General features: G+C 45.4%; 1 protein-coding gene across 1 annotated transcript; it reads right to left on the bottom strand.

Moving 5' to 3' along the window:
* Positions 1-904: 904 nt before the first annotated feature.
* On the bottom strand, positions 905-26,852 carry ERCC3 (ERCC excision repair 3, TFIIH core complex helicase subunit). Its single transcript, XM_080919868.1, has 15 exons — positions 26,744-26,852; positions 26,363-26,568; positions 24,214-24,450; positions 22,684-22,733; positions 22,080-22,215; positions 21,760-21,924; positions 20,943-21,147; positions 19,291-19,605; positions 14,313-14,497; positions 11,141-11,343; positions 7,003-7,099; positions 5,177-5,294; positions 4,112-4,230; positions 2,929-3,081; positions 905-1,313 (listed from the first exon to the last, which is right to left on the bottom strand). Exons 1-15 carry the CDS (start codon positions 26,769-26,771, stop codon positions 1,182-1,184), a joined length of 2,349 nt encoding a protein of 782 aa, XP_080775994.1. The 5' UTR covers positions 26,772-26,852; the 3' UTR covers positions 905-1,181.

The raw sequence follows: 26,852 nt of genomic DNA, 5'->3' as shown, positions 1-26,852 counted from the left end.
CCACCCACCCATGTCCAAAATTTTAACCCAGAATTGCTCCTGTCTAAAGGAAATTCAGGAACAGAGAGTGGAACAGAAACTGAAGGAAAGACCATCCAGAGATTGCCCCACCTGGGGATCCATCCCACATGCAAACACCAAACCCAGACACTACTGCTGATGCCAAGGAGTGCTTGCTGACAGGAACCTGATACAGCTGTCTCCTGAGAGGCTGTCAGATCCTGCCAATACAGATACAGATGCTCAAAGCCAACCATCGAACTGATCACAGGAACCCCAGTGGAGACGTTAGGAGAAGAACTGAAGGAGCTGAAGGGGCCTTATCTGGCATCAATGAGAGGGGAGGCCCTTGGTCCTGTGAAGGCTTGATGCTCCAGTGTAGAGGAATGCTAGGGTAGTAAGGTGGGAGTGGGTGGGTGGGTAGGAGAGCATCTTCATAGAAGCAGGGGGCGGGGGTGGCAGATAGAATAGGTAGTTTGCAGTGGGGAAACCAGGAAAGGGGATAACATTTGAAATGTAAATAAAATATTAAATTAAAAAAAAAACAGTAAACTGAAAGCCACAATACATACATACAAACATACATGTAGGGTTAAATGTGAGAAAAAATATATACCAAGATAAAATTTTAGAACAAAGGGAAAGAGCCCTGACACTGTAAGACAAGGAACCATCAAAAGAGGATTGTTTCCTGTTGACATCCGCTGCCGGGCATACAGCTTACCCTTAAGTGTAGTGAGGGTCCCCTTGGAGAAAACTAAATTTTCATTTGCAAGTGCTCATCAATTGGAGATTGTTCTGGGTGAGGGATGGAAACATGTGCCTACTTCTCGTTTGAAGATCCAGAGCCCTCCAAATTCCATTTTTTAATTTATTCAATAAAACAAAGACAAATGCCTTAAGTGGTATAATTTTTATATACAGAAATGATCCACTCTTAACAAATTTGAATAAAAAAACAATAGCAGTCTTTCTATCCTTTTTAACAGCAGCAGTCTTTCTTTCCTTTTTAACTCTGGGACCCATGAAGGCAGTCAAAGCCCCAACGCTGACTGGTTTTCAGCACAGTCAATAGGTCAATAGGAAATTCCATAGTCTGGGAGAGAAACAATCACACTGAGAAGTCTCTTTTTTCAACTCTGACCCAGGCAGCCAGTCTTCAGCTGAGCACAGGGTAGGTGTCACTTCCTGAAGCGTTTGAAAAGTGGGTGCACGTGCTTGGTGGAGGCTTTGTTTCGGGAGGAGTGGTACTCCATATACACAGTGTCATCTGCCCCAGACAGAGAGCTCATGGTGCCAAAGCGCCGGGATGCCTGTGGAAAAGAGGGAGAAGCCAGGCTAAGGGTAATATCCAAAGAAACCCTCTTACAACACTCATAATCAAATTCAGTACAAGGTCTCCCTTGATGATGACTGCTCAAGAGAACTTATTCTTTCTTCTGTGGCTCTGAGGTAAGAATCCTGAGCCTGGTACTGCACATGCAAGGCAGACATCCTGTCACCAAATGATACCCTCAGCCCCTGCACCACATCTTTCTATTGGGGCGCTGGAGAAATGGTTTAGAGGTTAAAAGCACTGACTATTCTTTTAGAGGTCCTGAGTTCAATTCCCAGCAACCACATGGTGACGCACAACCATTTGTAATGAGATCTGATGTTCTCTTCTAGTGTGTCTGAAGATAGCTACAGTGTATTCATATATATATAACATATAATTCTTTTTTTAAAGGTTTTTAGAATGAACTGGAGCTGGAGATGTAGCTCAGCAGTTAAGAACACTGGCTGTCCTTCCAGAAGACTGTGATTTCAATTCTAGCAGCTCACAACTATCTGTAACTCCAGTCCCAAGGATCCGAAGCATCCTTTGGCCTGAGCAGGGACCAGGCGCACATGTGATACAGGCACAAATGCAGGCAAGAACAAAGATAGATATGGAGCTGGGAGAGCAAGGTGAATGCCTTTAATCCCAGCCCTAGAGGCAGGAGGCAGGAGAGACAGGAGGCAGGTAGATCTGAGTTCCAGGCCAGCCAGTTACACAGCAGCACCCATCTCAAGCAAAACAAAACAAAGCTAAAGATGGGTGTGACCAGCACCACATAATCCTGGAGTCTGCACCTGAACCAGACAGATGTCCGGAAAAATGTCATGGTGTGATTTCAGAGGACTGATCCAACAGCAACAAAGGTCACCCTAGCCCCTGGATAATGTGCAGATGGTCTGGCAAGAGAGAGATCTTAACTGGAGGGTCCTGGCACCTGCCCAAGTGGCAACTGCTGCTTCCTTCCTGTGTTGTTCTAGATAATGGTGATCTTTCAGCCTTAATACCACTGAATTTCAGAAATGAGAATTCTTGAAACATCTGATTTAATTTCACTTCTCTCCTTGAAGGGCCTGATAATCATAATCTCCTTATAGTTCCACTGTATGGTCATGCCTGGGGCACAGCAGGCCTTCACTAAATACATGTGAAAAGCTGGGTCTTTTTAGAAAACTCTAGGGTTTTCAACATATTTACACTATTCTGAGTCCATCAACAGACTCATCTTGAAGGCTGAGCCCTCTTACTGAGAAGGAAAGCAGGGTGAGCCAATTAACCCCAGACCAACAGATAAAGCACCCCCAGAGCCTGAAGGGTTCTCGTCCTTGGCCCCAACATTAGCAGGTTGTCGTTACAGACAAACAGGACCCCAGTCACTGACACTGTGAGTCCCTCTGCCTTACAATACATTTAAAAGATAACACGGTTGTTTCTTCAAAAATTTTCAGTTTTCCTCTAATCCTACTTGGCTGCATGCTGATAGGCCTGTGTGTGTGTGTGTGTGTGTGTGTGTGTGTGTGTGTGTGTTGTGTGTGTTTGTGTGTGTGCGCGCGCACGCGCATGTCTGTACACGTGTGTCCACATACAGGAGAACCTCTCTCTTCACTCACCTGGCCAGATTTAGAGCCAAACTCTCCAGCCACCACTTCCTCTTCTGCATCCAGGTCAGTGGCGGCCAGCACCTTCTGCAGGAGCTGCTGCTGCTCCTCTTTGCTGGAGAATGCCAGCTCCTCTTCCTCCATGCCGGCTAGCTTTGTGATTACCTACAACAACAACGGGAAACACAGCCTGTTCTCCCCTCGATATCCCACTGCAGCTGCTCCCAGTCGCCTGCTCCACCCAGAGCCTGACTACTAGTTCTAGACAGACACTAAGGACTCTGAACACGCATATCAGAAGAGGAATCTGAGGGTTATAGAAACTCTTCACATCTGTAACTGCACCAGCGAGGAAGGGAAAACACACAACACACTACTTAGCATACACATAAAGTAAAAATTTAAAAACAATTGACCAGATTTTCTATCAGCAGCAAGATGTTCTGGTTTCCTTTCTGTGGCCATGACAAGTGCCCTGACCGAAGGCAACTGCTGGGGAGGATGCGTTTATCCGACTTTCATGTCCAGTCTACAGTCCGCTACTGAGGAAAGTCAAGGCAGAAACTCAAGGGAAGAAGCTAAACAGGCCTGCCTGCATTAACTCTGACTAAGGAACTCACGTGGGGGCTAAAGAAGCGTGGCAGGGCTGCTCTGATCGAGGTGAAAAATGACAATCTCAACAGTGCTTAAAGAGACCAATGGAAAATGTATCTGAACAGTTTCTGCCCTATTGTGTTAAGAGCACACAGGAATGCACAGTAGGTATTGGTGTCTTCTTTCCTCTGTTTCTTTATCATGCAATGTAACATCAACCGATGTAACCTCAGTGGTTAAGTGCTGCAAATCTGTAGCACCACATTTAAGTTATTCCTAAGGGACTGCCATCCAATCTAAAAGATCGATGTGTTTGTGGTCATAATGGGATAGCCTTTCATGCCTGGTGGAATTGCTCATTTAGACCTTAAGCACAGCATTAAGAACATATGATCTGGAATCGTGTATACACACACACACACACACACACCCCTCTTCCACAATACATCCTAATCCCCTTTAGCCCTCAGAACTGCCAGGCTAGCACAGTGTTATTCCAGCAATTTACAGAGACAAAAAATCACGAAGCCTGCCTGAATGTTGCCCCAGGCCGGTGCCTCCACCTCTGTTATAGCCTAACCAAAGGTAAATGAATACATACCTTAAAGCTGTAACCTTGATCTACTAAGAATCTCTGTCGCTTGGTAGAATAAGCCATTTCCTGTGTGTCCTGGGACACCAGGGAGTAGAAAAAAGCATTGTACTCTTCTGCGACCATCCCTAAAGAAAAAAGGTGAAAGACAAGAAAATCCACACGGCCCCTGACCCACTGGGAGCCCAGGGGGAAGCAAGTGCTGTAGAAGGCAAGCTCTTCAGCCAATGTGCAATCACCCTAATTACATGGGGACCCATCAAAATTACTGTCTATCTGTGAGTTAAGAGAAGGGGCTGAGGATCCTGCTGGGCAGTATGGGACTTGCCCTAGCATCACAAAGAGAACCTGGGTTTGATCCCCAGCATCATAAACTAAAAACAAACACTTAAAAAGAAACAAAGAGGACAAGCAGAATGGTTGAGTGGATGTTGGCACATGCTGCCAAGCCTGGTGATCTAAGTTTGATCCTGGGGACCTGCTGAAAGGACGATCAAAAGGCTGCAGTGATTGGTCTGCACAGGAAAGCAGACACATAGTTCCTTTTAAAAATCAGGGATATTATAAGAGAGCCTCAAGGCCATGGCTGGGTCTCTAGGAGGAATGGAGAGCATACAGACAGAAACGCTTCAATCTACGCTGACAGAATGTAAGGCCTTAAAGGGAAGAGAAGTCCTGAGAGAGTGGGAAGCAGAGGCAGCTGTCATGTGGATGGACAGCAGTGTGGAGGCCAGGAGCCTCTTCAGAGAGCAGTGCTCATCTCCAGACCTGATTTCTTATGAAATTTAATGAGTATGTCTGCTTGTCTGTGTGAGCATATGCTATGTGTCTACCTGAAGACACCAGAAAAGGGTGTTCAGATCCAGTGCAGCTGAAGTTACTGGTAAAAACTCTCATTCAAAGCTACTATGGAGAACATGGATCCCTGAGAAGGAATAAAGACTTTCCCACCAAGTCTCCCTAACTCTGTGAGCAGACACAGCAGCAGCTTGCCCCATGTTGGAAGCTATGTGGTGGGAGGGAGGCTGTGGCGGGCAGGCCCAGCCAGTGGCAGCAGAGGAAAAGCGGCATTACCTTTCTTGGCTCTGAGTACCCTCCCAAGTCTCTGGGCTTCCTGCCGTCTGGAGCCACCATGGGAAGAGATTTGAATGAGGACATTTGCTTCCGGCAGATCAAAGGATGTGTCACCAACCTATAGAAAAAAGGCAGCTACAAGTTTGGGAGTTTTTATATAGGGAACATTAAGAACAACAACAAATCAACTAGTCCAGAATTTAAATTTTTTAAACTTCTGTAGTTCTACGGATAGAAGCAGGGCTTCAGGCATGCTCTCACACTAAGCTACCTGCCCATCCATGCTTTAGAGTCTACGGTAGCTCTGGAGATCACTTAAGCCCTGTCTGTTCCTCTTCTTAGCAAGGTCCAGATAGAGGCCTTTAAAGAGGATATAAATAACTCCCTTAAAGAAATATAGGAAAATACAATCAAGCAGGTGAAGAAAATGAACAAAATGGTGCAAGAACTAAAAATAGAAATAGAAGCAATAAAGAAATCACAAATGGAGGCAAATCTGGAGATGGAAACCTAGGAAAGAGAACAGAAACTACAGACGCAAGCATCACCAACAGAATACAAGATGGAAGAGAGAATCTAAGGTATAGAAGATATCAAAGAAGAAACGAATTCATCAGTCTTAAAGAATGTCAAGTGTAAAAAGTTCCTAACCCAAAATATCCAGGAAATTCAGGATATAATGAAAAGGCCAAACTTAAGAATATTAAAAATAGAAAAGGTGAAGATTCCTAGTTCAAAAGAAAAAACATCAATGAAATGACAGAAGAAAAACATCCCTAACTTAAAGATTAGTAGAAAGATATTGTTTACATTTGGTTGTGCCACAAATGCACAACCAAATGTAAACAATATCTTTCTACTAATCCAGCCCTACAGATAGTAGAAGAAAAACCCCAACACAAGGATGGTAATTACACACAATAAAACATAATTAATCATCTTACAACAAACCCAAAGAACACACATATACATAGTACCACCATCAATAACAAAATAACAGGAATTAACAGTCATTGGTCATTAGTATCTTTCAACATCAATGGACTCAATTCACCAATAAAACAACATAGACTAAGAGACGGGATACACAGACAGGATCCATTATTCTCCTGCATACAAGAAACACACTTCAGCAACAAAGATAGACATTACCACAGAGTAAAGGGATGGAAATAGGTTTTCCGAACAAACAGTCCTAAGAAATAAGCTGGAGTAGCCATTCTATTATCTAATAAAATACACTTTCAACCAAAAGTAACCAAAAGAAATAGGGAGGATACTTCATTCTCATCAAAGGAAAAACCAATCAAGATGAAATCTCAATTCTGAGCATCAACACCTAAAATACAAGGGTACCCATATTCAAAAAAGTGACTTTACTGGTGACAATGTTGTCATGCTCAAGCTGGGCCTACCCAAGGCCATTGTGGCACATCATCAAGACACATCAGGCTCAGGACAGAGCTTCCCAAATGCCTAGCATCTCCAGCTCCAAAAAGGAAGCTTATCCAACACCTGCTTTTGCCAGAGCAGAAAACACACATAGTGCCTTCTGTAAAGGAAATAAAATTTAAATCCCCATATTCCAGGGAACTGTGGAACAAACCTGAAAAGCAAAAGCCCTCACAGTTAATCTACAAGGCACAAGTACCCTACGCTATCTCTCACACAACCCAGAGCTGCCACTCCTTAACCCTAGCCCTAGGTCAGTAAGTTACACAGGAAGTCCTGCAGCATATAAGAGCCAGCATCCCAGAGCGCAGGTGTACCTCCCAGGCCCCAGGAAAACTGAGGCACTGCTCCACAAGCCTGTACTACGTACGTACCTTGGAGATGAAGATGGTGTTGATTTTGGGGTTGTGTTTGAAGTTCTGGAGAATCTGCATCCTTTCTCCCTGGGATGTGGGCCCATAGATATAAGGTCTAGAGGAAAAGTGGGAAGTTTAGAAACAACAAAGAATCACACACGGGCAGCTAGAAACTGCTTTTGCTACACAGCACTGGCTTCTCATCTGGGCCTACAAGGTAACTAAAGCAGGTACAAGCTTGGTATCTTTTCCGGAGTTTTGTGTCTGTGTCATTTCCTTAAGGACAGATTCCTTGAATCTGGCTTGAATGAAAATGACCCCATAGATACATATGTTTAAATACTTGGTCCCCAGTTGGTGAAATTTTTTGAGAATTGGGAAAATGTACTTGTAAGAGGAGGTGTGTCACTAAGGGTACGCTCTGAGGTTTCAGAAGGCTCCTCTTATTCCCAGTGCTTGCTCTGGCTCACTCTTCTCCTTCCTCCTCCTTCCCCCTGAGGAGCAAGATGCGAGCTTTCAGTTGTTTCTGCCGCCATGTCTTTGGCTCCATCATCATGAATGCAAACACTCTAAAACCATTAGCCCACATTAAACACTCCTCTGTATAAGTCACAGGATCTTACCACAGCAATAGAAAAGTAACTAGGGCTGGAGAGATGGCTCAGCAGTTAAGAGCACTGACTGCTCTTCCACAGATCCTGAGTTCAATTCCCAGCAACCACATGGTGGCTCACAACCATCTATAATGAGATCTGATACCCTCTTCTGGTGTGTCTGAAGACAGCTACAGTGTACTTATATATAATAAATAAATCTTAAAAAAAAAAAAGTAACTAAGACAACATAACACTCACTTAGGATGTCTGCCTACCTGACCTGTCTCATCCCTAGCTAAGGATGAAGACACACTTGTCAAGCCTTGATGTAATGGGTTTTGTTATCTTATTATATTTTATAGTCATATCTAATTATTATCTCTCAGAAGCCTGTTCTTTCTAATGACAGACAGAAAGGGCAGGACTGGGAGCAGCAAAAGGAGGTGAAGCTGTTATCAAAATATACTACATGAAAAAAGAATCTATTTTCTATACAAAAAAAAAAAAAAAAAAAACTCAAAAAAGAAAACCAAACCAAACTATCACCACCAAAATGATAAAGGCACCAAGTGTTTCTGTCCTATACCCTGTTACGTTGGATTCAAGGAAGCAAAACCTTGAGGCAAGACAAACAACCCCATACACCATATGAGGACACAATTTTCTATAAGACAAAGGTACATCCTAGAGCTGGTCAGCTGGCAGGAACCAGACATGCCAGCTACCAACAATTTATGAGCCCACCTTAGAGAATTCACCCAAACTATCTTAAGGATGATGGAGCAGACGTTGGCCAGAACAGCTTAATTATGCATATCTCCTGGCCCTAGTGGACCCTGTTTCTGTTGCCAGAGCACGCTGATAAAGTCTGTCTCTCCTTTTCACATTCCTCAGTGGTCAGGGCTACTGAAGTCTGGCCTTCTGCCCTAAATGTCCAGTAGCTAAAGCACTGAGAAAGCCCTGTCATAACAGGAGTATCAGAAGAACCACGGCACTGAGGGCTACAAACCGCTTCCTCTCACCACGGCACCAAGGGCTACAGACCACTTCCTCTAACCAACCCCAAGCCCTCACCCTTCCCTCTTCTCAGTTTGGGCCCAGGCTCACCTCTCTTCACAATTCCTTCTCTTGTTTCTTTGCTTCTGGGATTTTCCTAGTTGTATTGGTTGTGTTTTGCTTTGTTTTGTATTGTTTTAAGAAGATAGGGCTTTACAGGTACCACAGGCGGACCTGGAAATTACAGTGTAGCTAGGCTGGCCTCCCACTCAGATTCTCTTGCCTGTCTTCCTGGTACCAAAATTACTGGCACTGACTGTTTCTCAGCTTTGCTTTTCCTGCTTCAATGCCTGTGGCTGTAGGCAGAATCTACGGCAAGCAGAATCCTTGATTTCACAAAGACAGTGAGAGCATCCAAGAAACACTGCTGCATCCTAACCACAGGCTGACTGCCGCTGAGGATGACACTTGCAGGCATCCAAAAGCAGAAAAGAGGACTCAGCCTCACTGCTTCTCAGCACTCGCCCTCAACACCTAGTTCAACATCTCTTTTGTTTCCAGCTTTCCAGCAGAGGGCAAAGGCTATCTGATAGCCCTGCTGCCCACTCCCCCGTGCAGATGGGACCATTCCCTTGCTTTCTGTCTGAGAACACCAGTGGCCTACTCTATGGCTTCTCAGTACAGCACTAATAACTAGAAGCACTGGGCACCCTGGACACACCATGAAGCTGGACATTTCATTAGAAATGTAAAAGGCAGGCTGCAGATTCCCAGTTTACACCAATGGAAGATCAGGAGCCTAGAGAAGCATCCAAAGCCTGGGCCACAGCCAACTGCTTCTTCCGCTGCATACAGCATCACCACTGTAGTGTGCCTCTTAGCATGCTCGCAACCAAGTGTCTCGTCTGTGGGGAGGCTGCCACAACTGCCTGTCTCTGGCACCATGAGAAGCCAGGACCATGTAAGACCCCTATCATTTTCTATACAGCATGCTGGGAAAATGGCTGGGAAGCCACACTCATTGGAACAGGCTTTAGGAGTTCCTTTGGCAACTCCTCTATTATCTGCAAAGTTGCTCATACAGTTGCAGGCCCTTGGATTCTGAGGCTTCTCCCAGACAGAAAATGGAACAGAAGAGTGCCAACCCTCCATAACGAGACCTGTCATTTGGAGAACACAAGCGCTCTCTGTGATGGGGCTGCGGGTCAATGTGACCAAGAGGTAAGAGAGGTTCAGAGCAGCAAATCCCCTTCCTGAGGTCACACAGCTGGGAATGTGACCTATCGGACTCCTCTGTTCCCTCTGCCCACTTCCGTGCCGCACAGCCCATCGCTCTCCTGCATGGCCCACGGTGAAGGACACCTGGAGATTCTCTGCCCTGAACCAGGGCTTCTGCCACAAGCTAAGAATGAAGCCAGGCCCAGAGGCCACAGTATACTTCCAACACAAGAAAATAAAGCATGCTGGGAAGAAGGGACATGGGATGAAAAGGAAGGGAGAACTGCAGAAGGAAGGCAGGGTCCAGAGGGAGACAGGTAACAGGAAAAGGAGAATTCAAAGATGGCAAACTTTCCCTCCTTCAAACCTGCTAGGTCATGTGTCCCAACAAAACGCAATTGAGACCAGACAACGGAGGCTCCAGTGCAAGGAACTGGCTGTGGAGATTTCTCATATCTCTTATCTGATGGCAGGAGGGACTCTAACCCTAGTTAGACCAGAGGAAAACCAGAGAATGGTGTGCATGAGTCCAACAGGAAAGAAAAAGAACTGGGAGTTCCCATGATGCCACTGGCGGGAAGCAGTGCTTACAAACAAGAGTTTGAAGACATATAGAAAGCCAAAGCAAGGAAAATTCCCAAGGAAAACAAAATATATTCTTAAGAGAAAATGCAATCATAGTATACTGTAAAACTGTCTGGACAACAATGGAACTGTCAAAACCACCTAACACTGACTTGGCTTAACCCACAGCTCAGACTGTTACCACATGAGGGAGGAACAGTGACTGCCAAGTGAGAAAGCAAAACCTTAGCTCTCATAGTAGGAAGTTAACAGGCTTTTTACAGTGACAATCCAAACTGTCACAAAAGCTACCAGCTAAAAAGTAAAAAAGTAAACAAAAACGAGTTGAAAGTGACTCATTCCAGGGAGCCGGGCAGGCAAGCAGGTGAGGGAACTACTCACCATCACAACAGACGACATCCCTGAAACATGAACCCAACCAAACTTATCTTCCCTTGAGTTGATTCCCTTGAAGCATTTGGTCACAGTGATGAGAAAAGCAAGCACACCTGACTCTAGACTCTCCGCCTCTACCCACTTCCCTGGACCATACGGTCCAGCCTCAACTCCAACCCCTGTCCTCACTTAGCCTGGCCTTTGGAGTCCAGTTCAGAGTGGCCAAGCTCCTCATCTCTACTTCTAGCCTCCGACCCTATGTTTCTCTGCCTCACAAGTTACTGGCACAAGGGCAGGGAACACAGTTGGCTCCCAGGGAGTTTTTGAGCGTGCAGAGACAGGCACTTGGCACTCTTGATGGGAAGGGGTCAGGAGGCCCCACTTACTTGTTCAGCCGAATAGCATATTCCTTCAAGGCAAATACATTGTCAGCAAAGACAATAATCTTGTCATTCCTCCTTTCATGAAACTTGATCAGAAACTGGCAGGCTCTGAATTTGTTGGGATTCATGGTGTACAGCAGGATCCGCTTCTTTGTTTTGATTGCCACATACTCTCGGTAGAACTCAGGAGACATGGGGCACCACACCTGAGATGCAGTACAAATAAGGAATGGGGACCATTTTACACACATCCACATTAAGGACTTTCGATGCTCTTTCATTTAGCAGAATTAGCTTAGGGAAAAAATTTTTCAAATGCCAGTGGAATGGCTCAAAAAGCAGAGGTGCTCATATCTGTAAAAGGCCTACTGACCCGAGTTTAATCCTTGGACACCACAAAGTAATAAGAGACTCAATTCCATGAGTTGTCCTCACCCTTCACAGTCACACACAGGAAGAGAAGGAAATTAAAGAAACACAAATTTCCTATTAGGAAAAGAAGACAAACTATCCCTATTACACATAAGGGATCCCAAAATTCTACCAGAAAACGTCTACGAATAACCAACAAAGTGACAGGATACAGAATTAACTTGCAAAAATCAACAGCTCTTCTACACACCACCAATATACAGAGAAAGAGACCATGAACAGACACACGGCCATTCACCACAGCTTCTAAGAGAACAAAGTATCTAGGGACAAACCTACCCAGGGAAGTGCAGACCTACACACTGAGAGCTTCAAACCACTGAAGAATGAGACTGAGGAAGACGGTGAAAATGGAAAGAACATCCCATGCTCGTGAGTTGGGAGAATTCATATTTTTAAAATGGCTGTTTTTACCAAAAGCAATGAACAGACTCAATGTAATCCCAATTAAAATCCCCACAACATTTCTTCAGGGAAAGATATTCAATGTCTCTTTCATATAGAACCAGAAAAGACCCCCGATAGCCCAAGTTATCCCGAGCAAAAAGAGCAATGCTGAAGAACTTATCATCCCAGACTGCGAGACATACTGTAATAAGGACAATGCGGCACTGGCACTGAAACAGACATGCAGACCAATGTAACAAACCCAAAGACCACAACGTACGACTGCAGCCACCTCATACTGGATGAAGATGCCAAAAACGTGCTGGAGGAAAAATAACATCTTCAACAAATAGTGCTGGGGAAACTGATGTGCACATGCAGAAGACTGGAACTAGCCTGTATCTACCACCGTGCACACAACCACAAATGGACCAAAGGCCTAAGCGTGAAACCTGAAACTGCGGCTGGTGGAGACCCCAGGCAGCGGGCGCCACAGGACAGTGGTGCAGGAAAGAACTTTCCGAATAGGATTCCACCTGCCTAAACCTGACAAGTGGGCTTCATAAAACTAAACAGCTTCTGAACAGCTGAGTGAAGAGGATTTTTGAAAGCTATACATGACAGAGGGTCAATATGCAGAATTGTATAAAATCCTCAAAAAGAGGCCATAAATTTTAGAGGAAGAAGCAGGGAGTGAAGATTAGAAAAGTTGGAGGGAGAAGAGGGAAAGAATGATGTAACTATATTTTAATTAAAAATAATATAGTGTCTGGAGAGATGGCTCAGCAGTTAAGACCACTTACTGCTCTTCCAGAGGACCTGAATTGGAGTTCCAGCACCCACATGGCAGCTAACAACTGTCTAACTTCAGTCCCAGGGAACCCAATGTCCTCTTTTGGCCTCCAAGGGCACTGCATGCATGTGATATACAGACAGACATGCAGACAACAACTCATACAAACAAAATAGTTTAAAAATGAAAAATTAATAAATACTCAACACTGGCTGCAGTCCTATCCAGGTAATCATTTTCATCGAGCTGCTAGTGTGAGAAGCCAGCACCCCCTCCACTTAGACCACACCACCACACGCTCATCAGCACTGCTCCTGTACTTTCCTTCTTGGAGGGCTAGCAGCACATCAGACTCTCCATGAAGTGCAAAGCCCTCTGCTATGTTTCCATGCATGCAGCAGCTATGTTCCCGTGCATGCAGAACCTATGTTCCCGTGCATGCAGCAGCTATGTTCCCATGCATGCAGAACCTATGTTCCCATGCATGCAGCAGCTATGTTCCCATGCATGCAGCAGCTATGTTCCCATGCATGCAGCAGCTATGTTCCCAGGCAGCATCCTGGTGCTAGGGGTTCTCATTCCTCCCTGTTTCCTGAACTCCAACCCTCACCCACAAATTATATTCTAATAAATGTGTGTGTGTGTGTGTGTGTGTGTGTGTGTGTGTGTGTGTGCAGGAGATGAACCCAGAGTCTCTCTTACACATGCGAGGCAAGAGTTTTGTCACCAAATAAGTAACAAAACCCTCACAAAAACACTTTAAATTTAAGATTAAATATAATTATTATAAATAAAATTATATTTGTCAATATTAAAAAGGGTTTTCTATTGTTATGTATCAAACTAGGGAACATCATATGAAAGATTCAAAGGAATACACTACGGCTACATGCATGATCAAGAAAATTCTGCAGAGCTGGCAGGATGGCTCAGTGGGTAGGGTGACTGACAAGTATAACACAAGTTCCATACCAGTGACTGCCCTGTAGGGCAGGAGAGGAAAGGAGGGACATGCTGTCAGGCAATGAGCAGCAACACTGCACTGCAGATGGGTGCTAACACACACCAATGGAAGGGTTAGTCTCCCAAACTCATCTCAATCAGATGTCTACTTCCCAGAGGCCACCCTGCTCTACTGAGTGGCAGTCATTTTAAAGTGCTAAGATGGGTGGTTCTGTCATTCCTTCAAAGACTTATCTTTGACTATGGATTTTCACACAGGTATTCACTAAAGCCGTATTAGAAAACACGTGTTCTCAGAAATAGCACCATAAAGACAATTTCTTCTGGGACGTTGGCAGTGGAATTAGCCTAAGTGGTTGCCCTCAGAGGCTGCTGCAGCAATCCTTTAGAGCGAAGGAGGGCAGCAGGGAGGGCACTGTGCAGAGGCAGGTCTGTCATAGGACAGAGACAGGATTCCAGTGCACTCTGTTATCAAGTGTGGCTCACCTGTCAGGTGACTACAGGACACCAGGCTCATTCAGACTGGGTCCTGACCTGCTTGGCTGCAGGAGGACTGTATCAGGAGATTGCCCTTACTTCACAGACGCCCAGGGTGCATACCTCAGCACACTGGACTTTGGCGATGTACCCATTGTTCTGCAGCTCCATCCAGTTGGCTTCATAAAGCTTGGGTCCAATCAGAAAATTTAAGTCAACAATCTTGTCATCTTCCCGGACAAGGGTTGCAGTCAGCCCAAGCTTGCAGTGGGCCTGCACAATGGTCAGCACCCGCCGGAACATCTTGGCTGCACAAACAAAAGGAAAGTTCACATCAGCACTCTCTACACCGAGAAGGCACCATGCAGCTTGTAACTTGGCCAGTCTGAGGTACCATAAGGTAGCCTTGCTATGAGAGAGCTGAAGTCTGGTTCCAGATAAGAACAGCAAGGCAAGACTATTTCACGATGGCTTTTAGACCTGTTCAAAAGACAGAAAGAAGAATAAAGGACACATGACCCCAGGGAGTTCCAAGCTCACAAATGCCAGCACCTACAGTGTCAAGAGTCCAGACACCGGAAGCAAATCAGACTTGACTGCAAGCCACACAAATTCCTCAGGCTGAAGCCTGTGCCCAGGCTCCAGCTAGGGAAGCTGGGATGCAGGGACAGAGTCAGCTCTGCTCTGTTTCCTACTATCTCCACTCAGAAAGCAAACAGCCCGTGGGAGTGACCAAGCTCAGCCTCAGCCTGCCTAAGCATCCTGTGTGCCTGTTCCCTCCTAAAGTCACCCTTAGTCATGATACTACAGGCCTTTAATCTCAGCACCCTGGAAGCAGAGGCAAGACAGAGTTCCAGGCCAGCCTGCTCTATACAGTTAGTTCCTAGACAGCCAGGACTACAGAGTGACACCCTGTCAACAAAACAAAACACCCAGTGACACACACTTTCTTTCATCAAGAGCATCTTTCATTTTCTTCCTTTGCTTTGATTGCTATAATTCCTGATTATCAAATAAACACATAAATGGGACACAACCTTTTAAAGCTCCTGTGTGGGCATGTAATGTGTCTGTCTGTGCTTGTGTGTGTAAAGTGGCACCCACATGCTACAGTGTGCACGGTCTCAGGCACTGGTCCTCGCCCTGCTTGGGGCAGGGCCTTTGGAGGTGCACTGCTGCACACGCCAGGCTAGATGAGCAGCATGCAGGGCTCATGCTGTCACCCTACCTTCCCACAGGAGTGCTAACATTCTAGATGGCACCCTAGCAAGCCAGCTTATGTGGAGCCTTGGGACTTGAACTCTGGTCCTTCAGTTTGTAGGTTTCCATGGCCACAGCTTTAGAAATCTGTAACAGGCTGGAAGGTTAACAGACTTGGAGCAGGGGACTAGTGTGATGGCTCCGCAGGAGGACACTCACTGCAAGCCGGATGACCCACACGCTGGACATGGCATGCACATGCCCTCCCTGACAGGAAGGAAGGAAATATAAAAGCTTCAAGTGTTTTGGAGACAGCCCCACTCCCACCCGACAGGGAGCTGTTAGTCTACTTCTCAAGAAAACCTGGCTGCCTGACTTCCCAAATGTGGGAAATGTTTGAGTCATGGAGCTGCAGGTGTAGCTCGGTGGGAGAGCACACACTTCCCATGTGTGAAACCCTGGCTTCAGTCTTCACTGCCTGTCTCTCACACGCATGAGTCATGTTTATCTTCTAATTAGAGATGAGGCCAATGATACTTCAAAAGAAACCCAATCAGAAGATGAAGAGGCCAGAATAGTCCAAAAGACAAATCAAACACAAGAACCATAGAATTACAGTGGCTAATTTTAAATTTCATACACACTAATGCTTAACAACTTTGAAAACTTACAACACCTGCAAATACAACAAAAAACTATACCAAACACAAAATGAGGCACAAGCAAATGAAAACTTAATGTCAAGATTATCTCTAAACAAAGACTGCTGGCCCAGAAGAACACCAGAGGATCCGAGGCTTCCCTTAGTAAGAAGAGTATGTGAGGCCCAGGCAACAAGAACAACACATTGCGGGCATGGAAGCAGACCAGGTATCAGGGACAAAGTAGGACCTGGTCTGGACTTCCATCCACTTCTGCATTTCCTTAGTCTACTTAGTCTACTTCCGGCAGTCACCATGACTGTCCCAGGTAACTGAGGCATGCTATGCAGAGGACAGATTCACGGTCACAGATGCAGCACTCAGCATCCCACAAGTCCCACTGACATCACCCCCGTTAATGAAAAGTCTGCCTTCTCTTTCAACTTCACATAAATGGAGGCATGTCCTCACTCTGGGTGGTGCTCAAGTCACTGTTATGTAAAGCTAAGTCTAAAGTCCATTTAGGATGACTCAACTGTACCTCTGTATCTCTAATGCCAAGCACAGTGCATGAACTTAGAAGGTGCTCAATAAATTCTTATTAAAACAGTAGCAGACCTAGCAAAGCACCTTCTACAGAGGAAGCTGTTAATACACGAGTGCTACAATATCAATTTCTTTTTAAGATTGGGGGGTAGGTCTCATGTAGCTCAGGCTGGACTAGAACTAGTAGCCAAGGATGACCTGAACTCCTGATCCTCCCACCTCATTCCAGGCTTATAGATGAGTGTCACCATGCCTTGTTTATGGGACAGTGGGGATCAAACCCAGAGGTCCATGTTTATTGGGCAAGTACTGCCCTAACTGAGCTATCTCTCCAGTTCATTTCAACACAAATGTATTAATAAAATGGTCCAACAGGATCCCTTGGAAAAGGCCTGTAAGGAAGCAGCAATCTCTCTTTTTGAGGTCTCAGATGTAGCACAGTCCTGGACCAATGTAGCAAATGTACGAGGTCAGGCAGTTCACTGCTATGCTGTCATCTCTATTTAAGAGCAGGTCTAGGGGCTTGGTTGTCAGTCAATAGGGCTTACATGTTATTAGTTCATCTCTGCTGTCAAAATGCATATTAAAGCCCAAGATCAGGAAGTACCGCCCTGTGTGGACTTTTGTAAGCTTCAGAGGACGGTAGCACACATGCAGAGAAGCTCCCATGGACTTTGGAAGCCAGGCTTGCTCTTTATAGCCATTGGCTCTTACAGGAGCTACTTGCCATCCCAGGAGAACAGAACTAATCCCTTCTGTTGGTGATAATACATGACCAAAACCCTTGTCTCAAACACTCCACCATTTCTCAGAAATGCCTCCAAAATATGAACTCTTATGCAACACTCAAACCAGAGCAGAGTCTGGAACTCAGACCTCAGTTTTATACCCAGGAAGGCTGTGAGCCAGAGCAGGGAGCAGAGAGCACACTATGAGCTCCACCCTTATCATCTGGACAGCAGCATCACTCTCAGGAAGAACGTCTCAGCCTTCCAGGCTTCACACACAGCTTCCAAAGGAACTACCGCAGAACAATCTGAAATTCATTTATGATGTGACTTTCTACACCATCAGCTTTAATCCTCACAGACCTGATACCCGTACTCTCTAAAGTTGAGTTTCTAAATTATCACAAAGTAAAATGCTGACGAAGCTATGCTAATGTCTCTTCATTTGACCATTTCCTAACGCTCTGAGAACTGCCTGAATTTATCTGACAACACTAATCAGAATGTCTAAAGTCTAACAAACTTCTGACTGCCCCCTGTAAACATGCCATTTCCAGAGTTTTCCCCATTTCAAAGAAAATGGTATCTTTTCTTCACTTAAGCCAAAACCTTCGCCTCATCCTTGATCTCAGTTTTTTTTTCTGACCTCACATCCAACCTGTTCAGAGTTCTATAGTCTGTCCAATCAGGTTGTCTTCATCTTACTGTCTCTCCCTCAGTCAAGCCTCTTCTTGGGTCTCCTTTCATTGTTCCCAAAGTGCTTAGCAGCTACAGTAATCTCTACTGTAATTCAGCTCAGGCTACCCCGTTTCTGTCCTTCATGCAGATGGCTTCTCACGTAGAGACTGAAGTGTAAGCCAAATCTCCACCTTGCCTATGAGGCCTATGAGACACCGATAGCTGCCTGGGTGCCAGTCTTGACTGCACTCTCACAACTTCTCTGTGGACACTTGGCTGCCCTGAGTTGTCCTCCTCAAAGACATCCCATCTCTCCCTGACCTTCTATGAACACCCACAGTAACACTAGTTACCCTCGGGAATCTACAGACTCTGGAAGAGCTCTCATACAAGAAGACCCAAACAGTAGACCCATTATCAGTATTTTGAAAGCTGTAAAAAAACACCTCTCTAAAGTAGAAGAATCTCTGCCTTAGACCTGCCTTGGTCTTTCTTTTCACGGAACAGCTGCCTACTTTGGCATGTTGACTCATACCTAATAGCCACAGGTACTCAGGAGGCTGAGATGGAGAGACCATGTCAGCTTAGGAGTCTGATACTAGCCCGGGCAGCACAATAACATCACATCCCTCAAAATCAAAACACGGAACAACATACCACTACCACCAGAACCCAAAGAGAACCATTTGCTTAGACCATTGTGCTTCAGTAAAAGAAGCATATTACTGGTGAGTATTAGGAGCAAAGGAAAAGAGGACAGATACAAGAAAATACTGTATTACTTCTTCAGAGTCAGAAAGAAGCCCAGCATTAAATGCAGAGGAAGATAAGGCTGACTACAAATAGAAATGAAAGAGACATTCCAAAACTACATCATGGTGAGGGTTGTACATCTCTAGGTATTTACTAAACCCTGTTGGACTATAATGTTATAATGTATAGCTTTTGTGGCAGATAAATTATATCACTATGGCTATTTAAAAATATATGCCTTAAAAAAAAGATATGCCTGCAATGGGAGAAGTGAGACTTATATACTGACAGCTCATACTTCAGCCTTCATTTAAATAAAACACAACATATCATCTAGGGTTATGCAGTGTTCTTGGCTCAGTCACACAGGACCATAAGGGTTAAGAGTTAAGGAAGGAAGAAAGCATCATTCTTTCGGTCAGTGGCTGCAAGTCCATCCCACCATGCTTAGGGTTATTTCAAAGCCTTACTATTCAGTGGGTGGAATACACAGAAGCCACCTGTAACCCAACAGGTAGAAGTCAGCTGTCATCGACGTAGCAGTCACCTCCTTACCTGGAATGGTGTGCACCTCGTCAAGAATCATGAGGCCCCACTCCTGGGTTTTGAGCCACTCCATGACTCTCTCAGCTTCCCAGGACCTTTTGGTAGTGTGGCCCAGCATAGAATAAGTGCTGATGGCAATGGAGCAGCCAATGGGCTTGTCCTTGGCATCGGAGGTAAAGCGGCAGATCTGGCTGTCATCAATGGTTGACCACATCTTAAACTGGGCTTTCCACTGCTCCACAGACACAGCCGAGTTGCCCAGGACCAGACAGCGCTTTCTGACAGTGCACGCGGCAGTCACACCAACCAGGGACTTCCCAGCACCTACAAGCAACCAGATGGTCATGCCCCAAAGCAGGTTGAAACAAAGGTTAGGGGTGTACAGAATAGCTCGACTGCACCAGAATGTAGGCAAAGTTCACACACTGGTCCTCACACCCAGCGTGTAGCACTTACTGCTTCAGGATGTTTTCTTCCTAAAGACATAACCCACCTGGCACATGTCTGCAGCTTCTTACAGGCATCTTACTTAGAGCCAACAATGAGAAACACTCCTGCTACCATCATTTTAAAGAGGGCTGAAGCAAGAAGCATTTTACCCATGGTCACGTGTGCCCAGCATACACTGGAGGCAAGTGGCAGCTTCTAACTAACAGGGCAATCAAGGCTCAGGTACACACAAAGTGTGCATGCTCCTGGCAAAGTCAGATAAGATAAAATTCCTGGAGTTTCTTAGGTTAGTATCACCTTCTACTCGAAGATTAAGGTGAAAATAATAAAACTGTTCAACAATGAGTCTGCTTGTACTCTGACATAACCCCTGAAACTTTATGAAGAGAACTCAAGGCAAAGGCCATCTTTGCAAATTCTATCTGGGGTGGCGTTTCCAGATGAATCTGCTGTGGCCTCTGGCTTTGAACCTGACACCACTTAGAACTGTGAAGTCTGACAGAGGGATGTGCACAAGTGCATGCATACATGTGTGTGTGCACATATATGTGTGTGTGCACATATGTGTGTGTGTGTGCACTGTCTTTCCTCAGTCTTGCACACCCATTACAAGCAACACTTCTGGGCTTGGCACGGCTGACGTCACGGAGGAAGAATCCCTGCTCTATGCCCTGCAGCATCCCTGCAGCACGGCTGCCCTTGTACACTGCGTTCCGGTTTCCTCTCACCTCTGATATCAGGAAGAACCTTCATAGGCTTCTTAACAGAGATATTTATAATCATTCTCTACCCAAGCTGAAGAGATCTGATACCCACAGGGTCTAGACCAGTGGCTCTTAACCTGTGGGTCTCAACCCATTTAGGGATTAAATGACCCTTTTACAGGGCTCACATAAGATCATCCTGAACAGCAGATACTTTTAATTCATAACAATAATAAAATTACAGTTATGAAGTAGCAACAAATAAGTTTATGGTTGAGAGTCACCACAGCATAAGAATTGTATTAAAGGGTCAGAGCATTAGGAAGATTGAGGACCACAGACCTAGACCAAGAGCTTCACAAAGCAAGCACTTCAATTACCACCAGTCAAGTCCTGAGTGAGAAGTGACCTTGGCCATTTAAAGCAATGTGTTATGCAGGGAAACACACCAAGCAGGGCAGAAGGCAGCTAGCAAAGATGGAGTCTTCTTACCCAGGCTTCACTTACCGCAGGGAAGAACAATGACTCCTGAGCGTGCTCGTCCATTCCCGAACATCTTCCGCAGGCTCTTCTCCTGATAGGGTCTGAGCACAGCTGTGGGCTTCAGGTCAATGTTGATATCAGGGTTGAGAGAGTCATTCCGGAAGTCATATTCTGCCAACAGAGGGTACTCTAAGCAGATACAGCGCTTCTGGAGCTCCTCAATCATTTCCTAAGAGCCAGCAGGAAGGATGTTTGATAATTTTAACTCCAAGGTGTCCAAGACAACATTCAAAAAGGCCTCATGATCAAAACCTAGAGTTTTATCTGGATATATACAATTTCAGATCTTGTTTTCTAACAACTAGGTTAGCAAAGAAAAGCAACACAAACTAGTAACACTGTCAAAATGAATTTTCTGGTTAGTTGTTTTTCTCCTTTTGCTTTTTGAGACAAGTCTCATCTACTTCAAGCCAACCTTAAACTCTCTGTGTAGTGGAGGATGACCCTCAACTGCCGATTCCTCCTGCCCTCAACCTTTCAGGCTGTGAGACGTACTACCACAGCCAGTTTACATGGTGCTAGGGATTGAACCCAGGGACTTACAGATAGGAAAGTTATTCTGTCAACAGATCCATACTCCTGGTCTCCTCAAAATGAGCTTTAATCTGAACTAAAATGGATCCTGTGGAGAGCAACTTCCTAGGCCACAGAAGGACTCTCAGCCCATATCTGCCCCAGGGGAATGTCATGGCTTACACTTAGAAACGTACAGGGATCCTTTTATCTCAGAGTAGAGGGTGCTGACACAAGACCAGACTGGTAACCAAGAAACAGCACCAACCTGCTTAACTTCAAAGGATACTGTCTGTGTCTCTTCCTCCTCCTCCTCATCCTTGTCCATTTGCTCATAAAATTCAAACAGGTCCTTGGGGATGTCAGATTTGGCCTGTGCATCTACGCCCTGGGAAGTAGAAGGCCCGCCACTGCTTTCCGCTGTCTTAGAAATCTGTAAGACAAAGGCAGGCGTCAAACAACACTGCACCTTGTTACCAACCATAAAGGGAAGCAGAGCAGCAAGGCAGCTCCACTGACAGTGCTGGGTTCCAGGAAAACTGAGGCCCTAAATTCCCAGCCCCCCAGGAAACCCAGGAGCTCACGCACAGCAGATTTGCTTGTAAAAGTCTCTGTGATGAGTTCAGTAGCCTCCCCCTCGGCATTCCTCAAGCGACATTCCCGGATCACTGGGTCTTGAAGAAGATGCTGGATGACATCAGGGTGGGAACTTTCAACAAAGTACCTACAAGCAGGAGAGGAAGGAAGTCCCTTCTGGCCAGCACATCATTTCCAGAACATTCTGCAACTGTAACTCAATTAGATAATCTGAAAATTGTAGCCTCATAGTGACTCTTCCCACACCGTTGTCAAATCAGAGATAGGTGCTACAGGCAAAGATGTAACATGCTAAGGGTCAGAGGAGAGTCTCAATGTGAAGTTAAACTGACAGGCAACCAGCAAGAGTGAAAATAACCATTCTTGTGAAATCTCCTAAAACTACCTTAGCAGCTGGGAAAAAGCACAGTTAAACTCCAAGGTCAGAAATGCTTACAGCGTGAGTGTGGCCGCTGTGATGTTAACACTCTTTTATCAGCTGGAGGGACTTCTTTACCTGCCTGTGTCCCCTGATTTCCCATTTTTGTGGTAAGCAGGGTGAGCCCAGCCCTCCCCCGCCCTCCCTCCCCACTGGCATGCAGAAGGCAGTGCTCACCTGTTGTGCTTCAGGACCAGTTTGACTTTTCCATAGCTGACAGTGCACAGCTGCAGAGGGAACACCGAGACACAGCCAAGTCAGTGCTCAGGACCCGTAAGAGCTTCACGCACAGCCACAACTGCCCAAAAGGAGCTTTTCCCACTGACCTCAGTATTTTATGGATAAAATAATTCATATACCTAGTTTTTTATTTACAAAACATTGTTTAAAATCTCTGCTGTTTTTCATTTTACTTTCCCCTGCATGGCCACTGCCCCCGTCCTGACCTTATCCGGCTTCACCAGAGCTATACAGTTCCCACAAGTCATTAGGCACACAGCAGGTACTACGCAGTACCTGTCACACAAGGCAAGTTCAAGTATCATTCACGTTTAGACCTTTACACCAATGTTCTCATTTCCACAATCAGAAGAATCTCAGCCTCTTCTCATTTTTAAATTTTGAGACAAGTGAGAAATTAACCAGCCTAACCTTGGACTATAATCCTCATCCCTAGAGAGCTGGAAGTAAGAGGCACGTGCCACCTTGCCCAGCACAATATAAAGGCTGGTAGGGGTCCAGTAGTATGGATGTGCACCGTAACTTACTCCTGAAATTTTGAGCTGCCCCTCAGAGGATCACGGCATTGCCCCAATGCCACTACCATCCTTTAGATGCTATAGACCAAGACTGGGCCTAGTGCTAGTGTTTTCTCCTTCCACATCACAAGAGCAGAGATATCTGCCGAGTCCAAAGCTTCTCTGGGAATGGATGCTCATGGTTCAGTCTTCCACTTCCAGACGGGAAATCTAATTTGGAGTCTTTCAGATTAGCCAACAGTAACAAAAACTACTCTCCCATCTTCTGTGAATAATATTTACCTATGTTCAACTGCTGTCCCCTCGTCATGTCAACATTTCAAGCTTTGACTTGCCCTAATACACTTAATTTACCATAGATCTTAAGCAACTATTTACCAACTATCAAAAAAAAAAAAAAAAAAAAAAAAAAAAAAAAAAAAAACTCCACAACAAAAATTTATGTTCTCAGAGTTCTAACTGCTCAAAATCAATGAACCAGGACCAAAACCAGATAATTCAAGTTGTGGGAAGGTCTCCTGCCTAGTACGGAACCACCTTCTCTCTACACAATCCCATAAAGAAGGGACTTATGACAACTCTATAACTCCTAATAAAGACAAGTATCAGATTAGGAGACACTTATGACCTCACTGGGTCTTACTAAACACAGGAACATTGGGTTAGGATTTCGATATGTACATGCAGTCTACGACACTATCCATTCAGAGCTGTTTTCCCAAGCTACCCTGGCCAGAGTGGACCTGGACGTCTAACCCATGGCTAGGAGTAACTCACAGAAAGCACGGTCTCAGCCAGAATCATGGCTGGAACTAAAGCAGCAGCAGCTAGGGAAGAAGCTATTTTGCTACCAAAGGAAATACAAATCAGACATTTCCAATGGCAACATAAAGTACCTGAGCACATCCCCGCCACATTATCATGATAGTTAGAATCCCTAGCAACTCACCTTAATAAACTGGATAATTCCATCGGGAACTCCAGTCTTACTGAGCTTTCTGAGGTACTCAGTGATGTCACTGGTTTGCAGCCCAACACTGACAGCTGCATAGAGGGAGTAGGCAGTTAGCTTGTACTCGTGCACATGAGTAGGCCGGCACACTGGCTCTGCAATTGCCACCAGGAAGTCTTGGGCATATTTGTAAACTGGAGAGAAGGCTTCCAAGAAAATGTGGCCATCGGGAGCCTAAAAATCACCAAGTGAACATACAGGCAAGAAAATCAATGAGCTATAGAGACCACTTTGATCACACGGTGAACCTGAGATTGTGTTACTTACTGAAAAAAACCTTTTCCTAGTTGAATGGCTCAGCCCTCGGCACACACCTTTAATCTCTCTGGGTGGAATACAGACAAGCCTTCAGTTCACACCTTTAATCCCCAACAATGAAGGTAAAGTCAGTTTGTAGAAGGAAGCAGCCATGTTTGAAAGTGATGTCTAATTGAGTAGCAGAGAAAGTGACAAATAAGAGAAAGATCTGAGAGGATAGGATATATCCAACTCTCAAAGACAAGAGAGGAAAGGGAAGCTACTTACTGGACAGACAGACAGCTCAGGGAGGAGAGTGCAGTGCAGGAAGCCAGTAGAGTTGAGGGGGGAGGAGAGCAGCACAGGGAGGCAGGAGGCGGGTTCACCAGGACAGTTATAGAGACACAGGTTACAGAGAGAGAACAAGCTAGACACAGTGACGACAGGACAAGACAGAGAATGAGAAGGAGCCAAAAGATCAGAACATATTCCCAAAGTTAGGACGAGGCCAGGCAGAGCTATTCAGGAAAAGCCAAGAGAGAAGCCAGACTGAACCAGTCAGCTTGAGGGAGTCTGAGCCAGAACAGCTGAGGTGAACCAGTCAGCCAGAGCTCAGAAAGAACTAGAAAGGGTATGTTTACTCAGCTGCAAGTCTCAAGAGGTGGAAAACATTCTAGACCTCAATTAGATGGCACAGAGACTAAAAGGTTCCAGGACTAGGCCTAGGTTAGCATAAAGAGGCAGTGGGCCTCCCAGACAACAATTACATCGTGTAAACAGAAGTTACCCTTACACCACTAGACTCTCATATCATTATCAAAAAGGGTGACTGTCCAAGGCTGAGGATATTCCTACAATCAATCCCTCAGGCAACTTCAGGGGTCCTGTTCCTATAATTAAACAGGGAAAAGTAGGGAGAAAAGGTTCCCAAGGTTCCATATACAGAAATCTTCCCCAACCTACTATCCTCAAACTGCCTTTGGCTAGAATGCAAATTGAGTACCAAACATTATGTATTTTAAGCCAAGCAAACCTAGCTACAAAATTTTATCTTCCACTAATTTGAAAGGGGGCTAAAAAGATGGATCAGTGGTTAAGAGCACTGGCTACCCCTGCAGAAAATCGAGGTTCCATCCCCAGCACAGACAGTTCATAACAGCCTGTAATTCCAGTTTTAGGGAATCTGACACCCTCTTCGGGCCTCCTCTGGAAACAGATACACATGCATATTTATAAGATGTTTTTAAAAATCTTTTTTTAAAGCATAAAAAGTTATCCAAAGCCACTAGTTAGTGGCTGGGGAGATACCTTAGTATATAAAGTGCTTGCACGCATGAGGACCTGTGTTTAAAACCAGGACTGGTGTTGCATGCCTATAACTACAGAGATGAGATGGTTGGGGATATGTGGTCAGTATGAAGGCAGATGAAGCTGGGGCATCGCTGGCCAGTAAGTTTAGCCAAAACAGGGATCTGGCCAAATATGTGAAGAGTGACTGAGAAAAGCATCTTCACATAAGTCTCTGGGCTCTGTAAACAAGCCCTGCACATCTGCACAGAGCGTGCACATATACCACACACATAAAGAATAGATAAATGCTGCTTACTGGTTGACTGTATGTGTTGTATGTGTATGTGTGTGAATGCATTGTCACAGCACTAAAGTGAGTCAGACGGCAACTTGCCAGAGTTGGGTCTCTCCTCCTACCATGAGAGCAAGAGCCTTTACCTCCTGAGTTACCTGGTTGGCCCATGATACTATCTATTAGGCAAGTAGCATTTGCCATCATTTTGGAGGTGTAAGAATGTCCCAGATTTAGCTGCCACCCAGACTTTTCGGCCATGCTTACCACCCAGAGGGGCCTGGAGGTATGGTCACCCTTTAGTGGCATCTGCAGTCTGTAGTCCTTTGCTCCATATTCATCCACTTTGGTGCTGGACTCGTCCACCTGTTTCCCAGCGGCTGAGGGCACCGCCTCCTGAGAATCGTTCCCAGGAGCATCGTCTTCGTCTTCGTCTTCCTCTTCATACTGCCTCTTCTTGGATTTTTTCTTGTCTGCGACAGAAGACACAGAAGTGAGCCCAGCAGGATTCTAGGGCTCCCTCTTCAGCACACAAGGAAACTTCTGGAAAGAGAACTCCTAAACCAGCATCCCGCAAACACCTACCACCCGGCTACCCAACAGGCCGAAGAAAACCCTACGACAATGTCAGTTACAAGCAGTCCTTACCGCGGTCCACTCGATCTCTTTTGCCCATCACAGCTCTAGAACCAGGCAGGCCCGCACACTACACCGAATCCGCTCCGCAGGAGTTATTTTCAAATGAATTTCCGGTACG

The sequence above is a fragment of the Micromys minutus genome, assembly GCF_963924665.1.
Source record: "Micromys minutus genome assembly, chromosome: 8".
In the NCBI taxonomy this organism is placed as follows: domain Eukaryota; kingdom Metazoa; phylum Chordata; class Mammalia; order Rodentia; family Muridae; genus Micromys; species Micromys minutus.
This window is presented reverse-complemented; position numbering and strand designations above follow the sequence as displayed.

Bases quoted from the DNA above. Each gene is read 5' to 3' on its own strand.
- ERCC3 (XM_080919868.1), bottom strand. From the start codon at position 26,771: ATGGGCAAAAGAGATCGAGTGGACCGCG. The intron at 22,734-24,213 runs GTGAGTTGCTAG...TTCCCTCTGCAG, and splicing joins GAATTATCCAGTTTATTAAG to CTGTGCACTGTCAGCTATGG. The intron at 21,148-21,759 runs GTTGGTGCTGTT...GCTGGCTCTTAG, and splicing joins TATCCTTTGAAGTTAAGCAG to GAAATGATTGAGGAGCTCCA.